The 16,250-nt window shown below is 43.8% G+C and overlaps 1 protein-coding gene across 3 annotated transcripts in view; it reads right to left on the bottom strand.

Annotated features, from left to right (window-relative positions):
* CDK14 (cyclin dependent kinase 14) overlaps positions 1–16,250 on the bottom strand; it is a 317,114-nt gene that overhangs the window by 64,188 nt on the left and 236,676 nt on the right. For all 3 annotated transcript variants that reach the window (XM_072154286.1, XM_072154287.1, XM_072154289.1), the window contains one exon: positions 6,853–6,992. In XM_072154286.1, the coding sequence (XP_072010387.1) occupies positions 6,853–6,992 (140 nt within the window). The remainder of the gene's footprint in view (positions 1–6,852; positions 6,993–16,250) is intronic.

The following is a 16,250-nucleotide window of genomic DNA, read 5'->3' as shown; positions in this document are numbered from 1 at the left end:
TATTCTTATAATCAAATCTAGTTAGCCACCATCAAGTTAGCCCTATCATGTAGAACCTGAGCCAACCACTTCAGGCTCAGAAGTAACGTCCAGGTTGGACAGAAGAAACACTTGCTGCTCCTTGGGGTGAGACGGCAATGACCATGACAATGAGGGTCTTGTTCCATCCATTCCTAAATCAGTCATATAGAAAAGGAATTGTGCAGAAGTGTGTGTTAAAATGGTTTTACCATGAAAGTTCTCAAATCTCAATCCCCTTGTGATGTTTACACAATAAAGATAATTTTTAACCCCTTACTTTACAATTTTCCTCAGTTTTATTGCCATCAGTGATGATCAGTGTAATATTCCAGAGTGTGAGTGGGGACTCTCTGAGCAGACACGTCATGATCCCTCTGTGCTATGAGATGCTGTGTGCTGAGAATGTGCTTAGATTATCAGGGTGCAGGTTTATCTACACTAACATTTAGCTTCTGAACATTGTACTAGTATCTGACATAGAAAAACAGACAGATCAGAGATGACAAGATCTATGAAATGCATATTACACACAATGACACTCGCAGCTTTGCTACATCTCAGCTTTAGTCTCCTCACACTGTTGCTTGGTGGCAGGAAATGCCTGTGTCTGACCTTGTCTTGGAATGCCTGGGGGAGGGTTGATGCAGAGAAAGACTGCAGTGAGCAGACAGGAGAAGCTATTCATCAGAAGAATCTGCCCAACCCTAAGTCAAAAAATTTACGGTCAAATTGTGTACACCAGGAATGATAAGGATATGTTAGAAATTATATCTGTGAAATGCTGTATTTTTGTTAATTACAGTTAATTATGTATTATTTTGTTATCCTGAAAACATTTAAGAATTTTTTTTTTTTGGGAGGAATACCCTTTTAACCTTCTGAACTGTTCATTTATAGGAACTGCGATTGTTATTTTGAGTGAACCTGATCGAGCCCAAACAAACCTCATTGGGCCATTGTCAAGTTTCCTCTGGTCACCACCATCTGCTGACAAGATATCCCTTCACCTTTAGATAAGGGTAACTTTAGAACTTCGACTAACCCTATAAAATGAGTTTTCCAGGGTGCGGAGCAGGGTTACCCTTTTCTGGCTCCCATTCCCATCTCACAACTAGTAGTCAGTTCATTGACATTTTTGGCTGACCTCCAGACCCCGGTCATGTGTACTAGTGATGTCCCCGGGTCCCACTGAGGCCACTGATTGTCTGTAGCAGTTATCTGATTGCTCAAACTTCTGGCTTGGAGCCGTAACACTCAGAAAGGTAGCCGGACGAGTGTAAATACACTTTCCTACCCTTGGCCCCCCAGGAGTTTCCAAGAGAAACTGAAAATCCCTTTAAAGGGCATTTTTGACCAGGATGAAAGGCTGTATGTAAATGAGCCTGAGGGGCAACAGGCTCCATAGGTGGTAACAGAGCCTAGAACCCCTCAGGCTCATTTACATTCATCCTGGTGGTAGATGTCCTTTAAGCCACGATAAAGACCCATTGAAAGACATATCCAACCCGACTATAGCAAAATACCCTTAAAAGGGCATCACCATTATGTCACCTGTAAATCATTTACCCAGTCAAATCATCTATATTGTCTCATCATTAATTTTTCATCATTCTGTGTTTTATTTGACTGGTTTTAGCCGGACCCACCAGGACGCATTCTTCTCTATCATATCAGATCTAGGGAGTTATTGCAACAAACTCATGTTCCCGTTTTTTTAATATTTTTCTATTTTGTTTTATCGTGTTGCTAGGCAGCTGTTTATTATAGCGATATGTTTCCAAGTAGGGGAGAAGATGTTGAAAATTCTAAAGAGCCAAAAAGGAACATTTGAAATATCTTTACATTTTCTGGATGTCACACTGTGTTAAATCAAGAGGGATACGATTCTTCATTGAAAATTCAAAGAATGTGAAATGCTTGATACTTCTTTCTATATTTGTGTTTTTCGTTGCTTCGGGGAGGATGTACAAGACTTTCCATTTACTTCTGAATAATCACAGTTCTGGCTTTTTTCTAAATTGTTTTTTTTTTTTTTCAATGACATATTCTTCATGCCCGAAAGAGACCAGTAATGGAAAAAGTTTTTTTTTCTTCCCTGACACGTTATGAAAAAGTTGCATTTTTAAACAAGTGAAATCTTAAGTATGTTTTCATTGTAAATGAGGAAAAAAATGACTTGCCGCCAACACAAAATGACAATGACAAGGTCTAGGATGGATAAATCAGGGAAATTACTCATAGATTCAGGTGCCACAACTATGGTCATCTTCTTTTATATTTGTTATCCTTCCTTCTAAAATCAACTTTTACAATTATGCTAATGAGCCTGAAAGGCTACTGGGGCAGTTTCCAGAGCCCCTCCATGCTACAGGTTATCAGGCTGTTACACCGTCTCCCCCTCCCCCTCTGCTCCTGCTCAGCACTTCTCTCCTTCCTCTGCCTAATGTAATCTCACTGCAGCAGATGAAGTTTCAGCACAAAGTGGAAGAGAGAGGTGCACAAATTACAAATTTGGGATTATTCAGTTTAGAAAAAAAGACGGCTGAGGGGAGACCTCATTACAATGTACAAATACCTGAACGGACAGTACAAGGATCTCTCCAAAGATCTTTTTATACCTAGGTCTGTGACCAGGACAAGGGGGCATCCTCTGCGCCTAGAGGAGAGGCAGTTCTACCATCACCATAGACAGGGGGCAGGGGTGTACCTAGCCTGTCTGCTGCCTGAGGCGAGCCATAGAGAGACGCCTCCCCTCCGCACATATATGTAATATATCAGCGAGTGTCAGGACCAGATCCATCATATTGGTTTGGTGTAAAAATAAAGCAATGCAAAATGCATACAGCGTGCTGCATAATATAAAATGCATACAGCGTACCGCTATGCAGTATAAAATGCACACAGCATGCCACCATGTAGTATAAAATGCATACAGTGTATCGCCATGTAGTATAACATGCATACAGCGTATCGCTATGTAGTATAAAATGCAAATGGAAAGTGGCGCTGGCCGGCCGGCATGCGGGAGTTTGATGCAGGCTGGCAGGGGGGCGGAACATCAGTGCCAGGGGGGGGCGGGCGCAAGCTGCCGGCGGCGGCGGGGGGCCGGGCACAAGGTGCCAGCAGCATAGGGGAGCAAGGTGCCGGACGGAGGGCTGCAACGCGGTCCTGTCCGGCGTGCGGAAGCTCAGTGCTGGCCGGTGGGAGCAGGAGGCGAGATGCTCAACTCGCCTCATGGCAGGTGCGCCCCTGACAGGGGGCATCCTCTACACCTAGAGGAGAGGAGGTTCTACCATCACCAAAGACAGGGGGCATCCTCTACACCTAGAGGAGAGGCGGTTTTACCATCACCATACACAGGAAAATCCTCAACACCTAGAGGAGCGGTGGTTCTACCATCAACATACACAGGGAAATCCTCTACACCTAGAGGAGAGGAGGTTCTACCATCTCCATAGACAGTGGGCATCCTCTACAGCTAGAGGAGAGCCGGTTCTACCATCTCCATAGACACTGGGCATCCTCTACACCAAGAGGAGTGGGAGTTCTACCATCACCATAGACAGGGGGCATCCTCTACACCTAGAGGAGAGGTGGTTCTACCATCACCATAGACAGGGGGCATCCTCTACACCTAGAGGAGAGGTAGTTCTACCATCTCCATAGACAGTGGGCATCCTCTACACCTAGAGGAGAGGTGGTTCTACCATCTCCATAGACAGTGGGCATCCTCTACACCTAGAGGAGAGGTGGTTCTACCATCTCCATAGACAGTGGGCATCCTCTACACCTAGAGGAGAGGAGGTTCTACCATCACCATAGACAGGGGACATCCTCTACACCTAGAGGAGAGGAGGTTCTACCATCACCATAGACAGTGGGCATCCTCTACACCTAGAGGAGAGGAGGTTCTACCATCACCATAGACAGGGGACATCCTCTACACCTAGAGGAGAGGAGGTTCTACCATCACCATAGACAGGGGGCATCCTCTACACCTAGAGGAGAGGAGGTTCTACCATCACCATAGACAGGGGTCATCCTCTACACCTAGAGGAGAGGAGGTTCTACCATCACCATAGACAGGGGGCATCCTCCACACCTAGAGGAGAGGAGGTTCTTCCATCTCCATAGACAGTGGGCATTCTCTACAACTAGAGGAGAGGAGGTTCTACCATCACCATAGACAGGGGGCATCCCCTACACCTAGAGGAGAGCAGGTTCTACCATCTCCATAGACAGGGGGCATCCTCTACACCTAGAGGAGAGCCGGTTCTACCATCTCCATAGACAGGGGGCATCCTCTACACCTAGAGGAGTGGGAGTTCTACCATCACCATAGACAGGGGGCATCCTCTACATCTAGAGGAGAAGGAGATTCTCCCATCACCATAGACAGGGGGCATCCTCTACATCTAGAGGAGAGGAGGTTCTAAGATCTCCATAGACAGGGGACATCCTCTTCACCTAGAGGAGAAGAGGTTCTACCATCTCCATAGACATTGGGCATCCTCTACAGCTAGAGGAGAGCCGGTTCTACCATCTCCATAGACAGTGGGCATCCTCTACACCTAGAGGAGTGGGAGTTCTACCATCACCATAGACAGGGGGCATCCTCTACACCTAGAGGAGAGGTGGTTCTACCATCACCATAGACAGGGGGCATCCTCTACACCTAGAGGAGAGGAGGTTCTACCATCACCATAGACAGGGGGCATCCTCTACACCTAGAGGAGAGGAGGTTCTACCATCACCATAGACAGGGGACACCCTTTACACCTGGAGGAGAGGAGGTTCTACCATCTCCATAGACATTGGGCATCCTCTACAGCTAGAGGAGAGCCGGTTCTACCATCTCCATAGACAGTGGGCATCCTCTACACCTAGAGGAGTGGGAGTTCTACCATCACCATAGACAGGGGGCATCCTCTACACCTAGAGGGGAGGTGGTTCTACCATCACCATAGACAGGGGGCATCCTCTACACCTAGAGGAGAGGAGGTTCTACCATCACCATAGACAGGGGGCATCCTCTACACCTAGAGGAGAGGAGGTTCTACCATCACCATAGACAGGGGACACCCTTTACACCTGGAGGAGAGGAGGTTCTACCATCTCCATAGACAGTGGGCATTCTCTACAACTAGAGGAGAGGAGGCTCTACCATCACCATAGACAGGGGGCATCCCCTACACCTAGAGGAGAGGTGGTTCTACCATCTCCATAGACAGGGGGCATCCTCTACACCTAGAGGAGAGGCGGTTCTACCATCACCATAGACAGGGGACATCCTCTTCACCTAGAGGAGAGCAGGTTCTACCATCTCCATAGAGAGTGGACATCCTCTACAGCTAGAGGAGAGCCGGTTCTACCATCTCCATAGACAGGGGGCATCCTCTACACCTAGAGGAGTGGGAGTTCTACCATCACCATAGACAGGGGGCATCCTCTACATCTAGAGGAGAAGGAGATTCTCCCATCACCATAGACAGGGGGCATCCTCTACACCTAGAGGAGAGGAGGTTCTACCATCTCCATAGACAGGGGACATCCTCTTCACCTAGAGGAGAAGAGGTTCTACCATCTCCATAGACATTGGGCATCCTCTACAGCTAGAGGAGAGCCGGTTCTACCATCTCCATAGACAGTGGGCATCCTCTACACCTAGAGGAGTGGGAGTTCTACCATCACCACAGACAGGGGGCATCCTCTACACCTAGAGGAGAGGTGGTTCTACCATCACCATAGACAGGGGGCATCCTCTACACCTAGAGGAGAGGAGGTTCTACCATCACCATAGACAGGGGGCATCCTCTACACCTAGAGGAGAAGAGGTTCTACCACACCATAGACAGGGGGCATCCTCTACACCTGGAGGAGAGGAGGTTCTACCATCACCATAGACAGGGCGCATCCTCTACACCTAGAGAAGAGGAGGTTTTACCATCACATACACAGGGAAATCCTCTACACCTAGAGGAGAGGAGGTTCTACCATCACCATAGACAGGGAAACCCTCTACACCTAGAGGAGAGGAGGTTCTACCATCACCATAGACAGAGGGCATCCTCTACACCTAGAGGAGAGGAGGTTCTACCATCACCATAGACAGGGGGCTCCTCTACACCTAGAAGAGAGGCTGTTCTACCATCACCATAGACAGAGGGCATCTTCTACACCTAGAGGAGAGGAGGTTCTACCATCACCATAGACAGGGGGCATCCTCTACACCTAGAGGAGAGGCGGCTCTACCATCACCATAGACAGGGGGCATCCTCTACACCTAGAGGAGAGGTGGTTCTACCATCACCATAGACAAAGGTTCTTTACTGTACAAGCAGTACACTGTACTGTGAGACTATGGAACTCTCTGCCGCAGGAGGTTGTTATGGCGGACTCTATGTAAATGTTCAAGAGAGGCCTGGATGACTTTCTGGCGAGAAAAAATATTTAATTATTTAAGGTTGGACTTGATGGACTTGTGTCTTTTTCCAGCCTTATATAATATGATACTATGCACAGTTTAACAGCCTGTGAATTTGGAGCACAGGCTCTGGGAACTAACACAATAGCCCTTTAGGCTCATTAACATAATTTCAAAGTTGATTACCACAGTCAGTCTAACGAATATATATTATATGATGCTACAATTCCGCACATGACCAATGCCAACCGGCCATGTTTATATTCCGGAACATAGATATCTTTTTTTATGTAGTTTTCACATATAGTCATGAAATATTTTTATCCGTAAAATCCCACATTTCTAATGTCTATAATTTCTTTTGTCCATCCCTTTCCAAAAATGTCAGACAATAAAAAAATACTCACTATCGCTCAACTCAAAGAGCCGTGGGGGAAGATCGCTGAAGTAGTCATGGTTCAGAGCAGTCTGGGCAGATAATCGATTTTTAGGAAAACACTGGAGCAGTTTGGAGGCAAGATCTTCAGCATGATTGACATAACTTAACCTAATAGAGAGAGAGAGAGAGACAAAAAATCTAATAATCAGCTAAAAAGTAATAAAGACAAACAAAAAAGAAACATAATTTTATTATCTCATTAAGTAGTAATTTCATTACTAAAATAGACAAAAACAATAAAATACAATTAGGATAAAGTTTTGTACTTATGGTCGGAGCCGGTCCCCCCTTCTCCACCAGACCGGTTCCCGAACTCCTACAGACAGACATATTCTATTAAATAAATTCCTAACTCTGCTTTTGGTCGACTCTCAAGTAATTACATCTCTATTTTGTAAATTTTGTAAATGAACAAAAAATAATGACGTTTTTGGTTTGTCGCTAATGCCAGGTCAGCACTTGGTCAAGCAGAACTGAAGCTCGGGGCTAACGAGAGGCCATAGAGGACAGGCCATGTGCAGTGAACTTGTGAACCCGAGGCTTCCAGCCCTGCTCCTCAGCCAGATTTCATCTAATCATTAGTAAAGGAGCCCTTTAAATAAACAGAGATTAGTCCTGTCTCGGCCCCTGTGATTAGTGAATGGGGATTAAGCAGGTAAATACATCCCAGTGTCTACATCCCGTATTCCATCATGTATCCCGGGATCCCGTGTCACATTACAGGCGGCGTCATGTATACTTTGTATATAGTCCAAGTCCCCCGCAATCCTAGAAAGAAGTATCTGTGTGGCCATTCTTCCGCTAGACACTACTGTCTTTAGGGCCGGTGTATAGTTCGCCCATCCAGTCCTATCCTCTTATTAATCATGTGCTAAAACGGGATCGTTAAAAACCATGGAACCTATCCAAAAAGTTGGCAAAATACTAAATAAAATATCTCGGACAGACCTTAATCCAGGGCTAATGGCTTGAATAGCGGCGCTCATCGTCCACACAAAGAACTCAATGGAGAAATTTGGAAATATCCTAATTTTTTCCCCCCATAAATTTATAGTTTGAAGGGAATCTCTCAGGTCAACTCATGCCCCCGAAAACCAATTAGACACCCATGTAAGGGTCTTCAATAGAAACAAAATCATACCTACCGTACCGATAGAGTCAAATTAAAGTTTATGATTTTTTTCCTGGATATGCAAATCAGCCTGCAAGTGCAACGGGGGCGGACCCGATTCGTTGGATTAGTCTACAGACAAGCAAAGGCTGAAAATGTTAATCATTGCCAAAGATCTGGTATTGGGCAGCGATTCCAGGTGGGGATCAAAGCCCTTGTGGGTGTCTGTAGGTAAATCAGGTGAATTAGGCCCTCCGCTTTTTACTTGCAAGTCCAATTTGCACCTCCAGATAAAGATGATTATGTCGGCACCAGCTAAATCATAGAGAAACCTATAACAATGAGCAAATTAAAGAGCTAATAACTGTCATACAAGTGTAACTGGGTGCTATGGGTCCTGTATGGCAGCCAGAAGCTGAGCTTGGGTGTCCTTACCAGACGAGCCAAGGCCTTTGATGAAAGTACCACCTGTCCCATCTTTGGGGTTCATCCAAAAACAGCACCACACCTGACCATGCTTTGTGCCGGTATTGCAGTATTTCAACCCATTTAATCCTCGTAGTCTGTTCCTGCCCTCAATACTCAATGTACACAAGATCTATTTTAGGACCTTTGAAGGTCCTCCAAAAGGTCCTGAAACCGCAGATTGGGTCAGGCAGAAGGGACAAATCCTCCATTCCCCAAGAAGCTTGATTTTAGTACCATATGTAGGAAGTAAATTATATTCATACAGTCCAGGGCCCAGTATTAAAGGGGTATTCTCACTGTGGTAAATGAATATTGCATGATAAAAAATTATACATTTCTCCAATGTACTTTCTATATCAATTCCTCACAGTTTTCTAGACCTCTGCTTCTATTTTTACTTCCAGTGGACAGAAATCTGACCATGGTCATGTGACGTCACACAGGTGCACGGCTCGTTAGTATCAGAGAGTAATCAGAGCTGTGTGATATAACGAGCCGTGCACCTGTGTGACCATGGTCAGATTTCTGTCCACTGTAAGTAAAAATATTATAAAAATATTATATACAGGCGGTCCCCTACTTAAGAACACTCGACTTACATACGACCCCTAGTTACAAACGGACCTCTGGATATTGGTAATTTCCTGTACTTTAGCCCTAGGCTACAATAATCAGCTGTAACAGTTATCACAGGCGTCTGTAATGAAGCTTTAGTGTTAATCTTGATTCTTATGACAACCCAACATTTTTAAAATCCAATTGTCACAGAGACCAAAAAAGTTCTGGCTGGGATTACAATGATAAAATATACAGTTCCGACTTACATACAAATTCAACTTAAGAACAAACCTACAGACCCTATCTTGTATGTAACCCGGGGACTGCCTGTATTATTAAGTCATATTTTGGAATCTATTATCCAACTCTCGGTGCAAATTAGGCCGTAACATCGTATTTTCCAGAAGACAATTCTAGAACGTTACAGATGTTTAGTCATGAATTACGTACAGGGGCCTCTTTATGGTCGTGACCTCTTTTTTTTTTCCTATTTACGGTAAAACTAACCCAGCTTTGCCAAGGCCAATATTTGCCCGGTCTGGGGAAAAGGTAATGTGACCGTTATAGGAGACACACGCTGTCTAGATTCTCTCGCTATCTATTTGTTTAATCGTAACCGTTTTCGTAAAGCGGTTTAATTTCCCATTTAATTTCCTAAATAAATGATCTGTTTGTGCTTTTGTTTGTACATAGTCAGGCGTTCTGGTTAGTTTTATAATCACAGCAGATAATATAAATGAATAAATGCCGTACAGTATATAAATAAAATCCTAAAATTTATATAAAATTTTTTATAAACTACATATGTAGTCAAAATTATATACCATATATACTCGAGTATAAGCCTCGTTTTTCAGCACAAAAAATGTGCTGAAAACCCAAACTTGGCTTATACTCGAGTAAAAAAATTATAGGTTTTACCAGGTTTTTGTGGTAAAATTAGGTACCTCGGCTTATACTTGGGTCGGCTTATACTCGGGTATATATATATATACATGGTAATTTATTCTATTTAAAAAGAAGGGTTGGGAAGAAAGAGCTCCACATGCAGGCATGTGGAGACTTAGGCGGAATTCACCCGACCGTTTGGGGGACATATGTATGGCCTCAAGTGTGCCGCCATAGATGCTCCTTCTCCCCCGTAGACGGCAACGGTCGCACAGAACGCTACGGTGTTGCACACGCGTGGCACCGTACCTCCCCGTACATGGGGAAAAAAATAGGACATGTCCGATCTTTCCTCTACGTCCCGTACACCGTGCATCTCTATGGAGAGGGGAGGAGTCACCCCTCCTCCTCTTCAGCCCACCCCCAACATATGCCCACCCGGTAGTAGCCAGGCAGGCATACATTTGTGTAAATGCAGCTATATAGCTATTGATTTTTATAAAAAAACAAGACTACAGGCAGTCCCCGGGTTACGTACAAGATAGGGTCCATAGGTTTGTTCTTAAGTTGAATTTGAATGTAAGTCGAAACTGTATATTTTAGAATTGTAGCTCCAGACAAATAATTTTTTTTTGCCCCAGTGACAATTGGAGTTTCAAAATTTTTGCTGTAATGGGACCAAGGATTATCAATAAAGCTTCATTACAGACACCTTACAGCTGATCATTGCAGTCTGGGACTATAGTAACATCCAGAGACTTCACCAGAGGTCACAGGGGGCAGAGGAGTTCGTCTGTAACTAGGGGTCGTCTGTAAGTCGGGTGTCCTTAAGTAGGGGACTGCCTGTATTGTACTTACAGTGGTAAACTTTCCCTTTGAAAGTTTCCGTTTCACTTGCCCATAGGAGCCGCGAGTCATGTGACCTGCCATTATCCGCTATCAGGACTTCCTGTGACGTCTAGTTTTCTACGAACTTCCGGTGGGTCAGGGGTCTGTGTGGTCATTACTGAATGCATGCCCCTCCATGTACACCACTGCCATGTCTCTGGATGGAGGGTCTTGTCATCGCGTTCCTCTAGTGGTCCATACATTCAGTAATGTGCGCATGGCCCCATGACCTGACACAGAACGCGGATATAAAAAGAAGTAAAATTTATAAGCACTTTGGGAGCGTGGCCTACATAGCACAATGTGGGTAATAAATTCCTAAAGGAAATCTACCATCAGGATCAAGGTTTGTAAACCAACCACAACTACATGCTGGTATGTGCCCCCTCTGGCAGGACCCGCTCATATTTTAGCTCCTTATGCTCTCATTTTTACAAAAAAAAGGCTTTAAAAATTATGCAAATGAGCCCGAGGGGCTCTGGGCTCAATTAAGAGCTATGCAGCCTGGAGCCCCTGCATAATTTTTGAAGCCTTTTTTTGTAAAAAAAATAGGGCATAAGGAGCTAAAATATGAGTAGATCCTGCCAGAGGGGGCACATACCAGCATGTAAGTGTGCTCGGTTTACAACCCTTTATCCTGGTGGTAGTTTTCCTTTAATGTACAGGCGGTCCCCTACTTAAGAACACTCAACTTACATACGACCCCTAGTTACAAACGGACCTCTGGATGTTGGTAATTTCCTGTACTTTAGTCCTAGGCTACAATAAACAGCTGTAACAGTTATCACAGGCGTCTGCAATGAAGCTTTAGTATTAATATTGATTCTTATGACAACCCAACATTTTTAAAATCCAATTGTCACAGAGACCAAAAAAGTTCTAGCTGGGGTTACAATGATAAAATATACAGTTCCGACTTACATACAAATTCAACTTAAGAACAAACCTACAGACCCTATCTTGTATGTAACCTGTATTAAGAAAATATGTAAAATAAAATGTCAAAATAAAAAAGAAAAATATGTTTTTGGAATTTGGATAGAAATCGAATAAGCATTCAGCCCTTCACTCGGAGGTGATTTTAAAAGGTGTCAAATACAGGGTAATACCCCCTATACACCATACATTTTAATAATGCATAATCCTCCTGCACAAGCTCTTTAAGATTTACGTCCTCAATAAACCCGAAATCTGAAAATATGCGATAGAGGCGCCATATACTTTTTAACAAACCTATCAGATTTTTTCATGTCATTCTTTTCAAAGGCTTAAGCTAAATCGACTGTAGAGAAAATTACCTTTTACAGTATGACTCCTAAGTGAAAAAAAAAATAGAATTTTTTTTTAAATTTAATTTTTTTTTTTTTTTTTTTAAGGAGAACTGCATGGTGAATTTATATCATCTCTGCTGTATCTTGGCAAACGATGAAAAAGAAATAGGGGCACGAATGCAGTTAACATTCCGCAGCATTCTTCCTGCTCGTATTTATTTCCTTGCTCGCTGGAGGAAAACCGACATAAAAAGAAACACGGAAAATAAAAGAAAAAAATAAATGTAAAAAAAAAAAAAAATAATAATGTATTTTTGCAGACAATGTTTGGAGGAATTTATATACTTGAAACGGGGACTAAAAATAAAACGGTAACCAAGAAAAATAAAAAAATAATAAAAAATGTAACCTTGGACTGGTGAGCCAAAAGAATGTAGGAGGATTCCGACTCCAGGAATGTTCTGCTTTTGGCAGACATCTGTTTAATCAGTAGATTTGTAGATCATTTGTTAGCTGTACAGAAATAATAAGCTGTCCAGAGGTCTGCCGAGAGGAAATAAATGGAGGGTTAGTCCTCCCAACAAGATTCTTCAGCTATGATCCGATCTACGCTGAATGCCACGGAAGAAAACCGCAGGGAAATTGGTCAGAATAGAAGCAAAATACCCACTAAATATGAAGTAATTACCCTAAAACGGCCCTCAATGATGTGGTTTGAAAAATGTTGGAAAATTTATGGGAAAATATAGAAATTATACTTATGCTCAGTCTCCCCATTCATGTGGTGTGGCCCTTGTTTTTACTGTTTATTCTCCAAGCCAGGCTGGAAGTGTAGGGATCTTGAGATGGCTGCAGCCAACCTCACCGTTCATGTCCTTGACCACTAAGGCCAGCCAATCAATCATGGGATCCACAGAACTTCCTGTCCACCATTATCATAAACGGGAGAACGGCTGATGAAATGGGGAGCTAGAGCACGTTGAGTACATACATATTTTTTCCAGGTCCAACATTTTATTATTTTATTAGTTTTTTTAAGATAAAGATGAGTATACAGGCAGTTTTTAAGTTGAATTTGTATGTACGTCGGAACTGTATATTTTATAATTGTAGCCCCGGACAGAATTTTTTTGGTCTTTGTGACAATTGAATTTTAAAAATGTTGGATTGTCATTAGAACCAGGATTAACACTAAAGCTTCATTACAGACACCTGTGATAACTGTTATAGCTGATTATTGTAGCCTAAGACTAAAGTACAGTAACTTACTAACATCCAGAGGTCAGTTTGTAACTAGGGTTTGTCAGTAAGTCGGGTGTTCTTAAGTAGGGGACCACCTGTATTTTAATGTAACCTGACATGCCAGGATCACCTAGAAAAGAAACTTATAATTAGCAGCATGGAGCACGGGGACAAGATGTCCGGTGCTCTGGGCTGCTAATTATGCACCCCCCCGCACCTCTTGTGTGACGTCACCTCCCTCTTCCATGTTCCCAGCTTGGGAGAGGGAGGTGCGGGGGTGTGCATAATTAGCAGCCTGAAGTGCCAGAAACCTTGTCCCCGCACTCTGTGCTGCTTTTTATAACTTTCTTTTCTAGACAATTCTGGAGAGTCAAGCTTAGTAGAGGACAGCGCCAGGATCGGAATGAAGTGGAGCATAGGTGAGTATCTTGAGATGGTTTCCTGTTTTTTTTAAATGGTTGATATCCGTTAAGCTCAATCCATCTTATTAAATAAAAAGCTCCTGTCTACTCAGGCCGTGATTGAAAGGAAACCTGTCATCAGTAATTGGCCTAATAAACCAATACCAGTGTATTTGTCAAACAGTGTAACACATCATAGTTTCTCTTTATTTCATGGCCCAGTGTGGTGGCACCATTCAGAAAATTAACTTAGTGAGAGGTAATGTGATTGTATAAAGTCAAGGAGGCGGAGAGTTTAACACTGCAGTCACGGTGAGGATGAACGCCTCCTCCTGTGTGATTGACACTGTGCATCGAACTACAGGAGATCTGGTTAATGATGTCTCTGGATGCAGAACCATCAATAACAGTAAAGGAGCTTGACTTCAGCGTTATAATTTCTGCCTCCTTGACTTCATACAACCAGTTTACATCTCACTTAAAAGTGAATTTTCGGGATGATGCCACCACACTGGATCTCGTCATTTGCAGTTCAGAAAAACGCCTGTAATTAAGGTCCAGTGCCTCAGTGGCAGAAAGGGGTTTTTGGCGCACGCGATCAGGTTGAGTCTCATCGGCGCTGGCTTGCATGTGACACAAATCAGGGGCGTGGACGTCAGACAACCCAACCCAGCGGAATTTAAAAAGGAAATTGTGTCGCAACATCAGCACTTACATGCACCGGGAAAAAAGAAGGTGAACTCCGGTGGACCTCAGCGGGGGAAGCGACACATGCAGGATATCAGGCGCACAATCTTAGTGAATTGCGGCAGACACGAATCCTCGTCGGACAATGCACGGCAGGGATCGCGACGGGACGGGTAAGTAAATGTGCCCCAAAAAGTTGTGTTGGGAATTTAGGGTACATATGAATGATCCAATCTTACAGTAGAAGAACCGAGTTGTGTGTGTGTGGAGTGTGAGCTATAACCCTTTCGAAAAAGGAATTGGATAGTTTTTGTGGTCGACTTTAAGTTCTCTTCAGATTTCTGGATGACAATCCATACATTTTTGTATAGAGTTCACCCATGTTCACTAAAATTTCAAGAAAACAACTCAAATCTTTATCAATTACCCTCCTCCGAGTCAGTGCAGAATAACCAGCTCACATTTTTCCTGCGAGAATCAAAACGCAAACACAAAAAGTTGTGCTCGGAATTTAGCACAAAAACACATCTTTGTTGTTGCTGTTTACATCTGGTGGAGCAGATGAATAGCGGGAGATAAAAGACTCCGGGAACAGAAGGATCCGCGAAGTTGGAAATACTTTTTTTTTCTTCCTTAGACAACAAACACTTTCTGCCGAGATTTTGCTAAAAGCAGATTTCCCAGGTAACGCTCTTCCATTTGTGCATTACATAGTAAATAGAGAATCCATCGACTGTGATAATAACACCAGAAAATCACCGCGCGGAGCCAAGAAGAGAGAATCCTGTCATCATTGCTGCTCCGCAGGCTCCAGCGTGTAGTGTTCAACAAAGATGGTCACAGAGGACCTGTTAAAATTCGGGTCAGAGTTCGAGTTTTAAAATCCTGTTTGGATCCGAGTTTCGGTATCCAGTTGCGCTTGCACCGATTGCAGGTGTTAACTGTTTAAATGGCACCGGCAAATCACCAGCATTAACACTGCTGCAACCGCATGCACCACCATCTTGGAGTGGGTAGCCGCTCCCAGTGTCGTCATCGGAGAGCAACAATCCTCCCCAAAATGGCGGTGCATGGCCAGAGCCATTTAAATGCCTCTTGTAACTTTGTCAGAGGCATTTAAAGAGTTAACATCCTCAATTGCTTTAGGAACGATTGTGGGCATTAACTGTGAAGGGGAGAAAGTGGGGGTTAAGCCTCGGTCTTCTAAGGAAGTTCAGTGTGAGTTGTGGGGGACCTGAACAATTTTTGGAACCAACCAGAAATTTGTGGTTCGATACCGTCAATAATAATGGTTAGGGCCAGATGAAGGTTGGTGGGGGCCCAAGGGCGCAAAATCTAATCGAGGCCCCCAATGAATGTAGCCTAGACAGCGTACACAATTACCATCCATGTAATAGGTAGGGTGCCCCCTTAGTTAGTAATCCATGTAATAGGTAGGGTGCCCCCTTAGTCAGTAATCCATGTAATAGGTAGGGTGCCCACTTAGTTATTAATCCATGTAGTAGGTAGGGTGCCCCCTTAGTCAGTAATCCATGTAATAGGTAGGGTGCCCCCTTAGTTAGTAATCCATGTAATAGGTAGGGTGCCCCCTTAGTTAGTAATCCATGTAATAGGTAGGGTGCCCCCTTAGTCAGTAATCCATGTAATAGGTAGGGTGCGCTCTTAATCAGTAATCCCTGTAATAGGCAGGGTGCCCACTTAGTAATCCATGTAGTAGGTAGGGTGCCCCCTTAGTCAGTAATCCATGTAATAGGTAGGGTGCCCCCTTAGTCTGTAATCCATGTAATAGGCAGGATGCCCCCTTAGTCAAATATCCATGTTATAGGTAGAGTCCCCCTTACTATGTAATCCA

The sequence above is a fragment of the Engystomops pustulosus genome, chromosome 5, assembly GCF_040894005.1.
Source record: "Engystomops pustulosus chromosome 5, aEngPut4.maternal, whole genome shotgun sequence".
Taxonomy (NCBI): Eukaryota; Metazoa; Chordata; class Amphibia; order Anura; family Leptodactylidae; genus Engystomops; species Engystomops pustulosus.
Note: the sequence above shows the minus strand (reverse complement) of the source record. Positions and strands in the feature narration are given on the sequence as shown.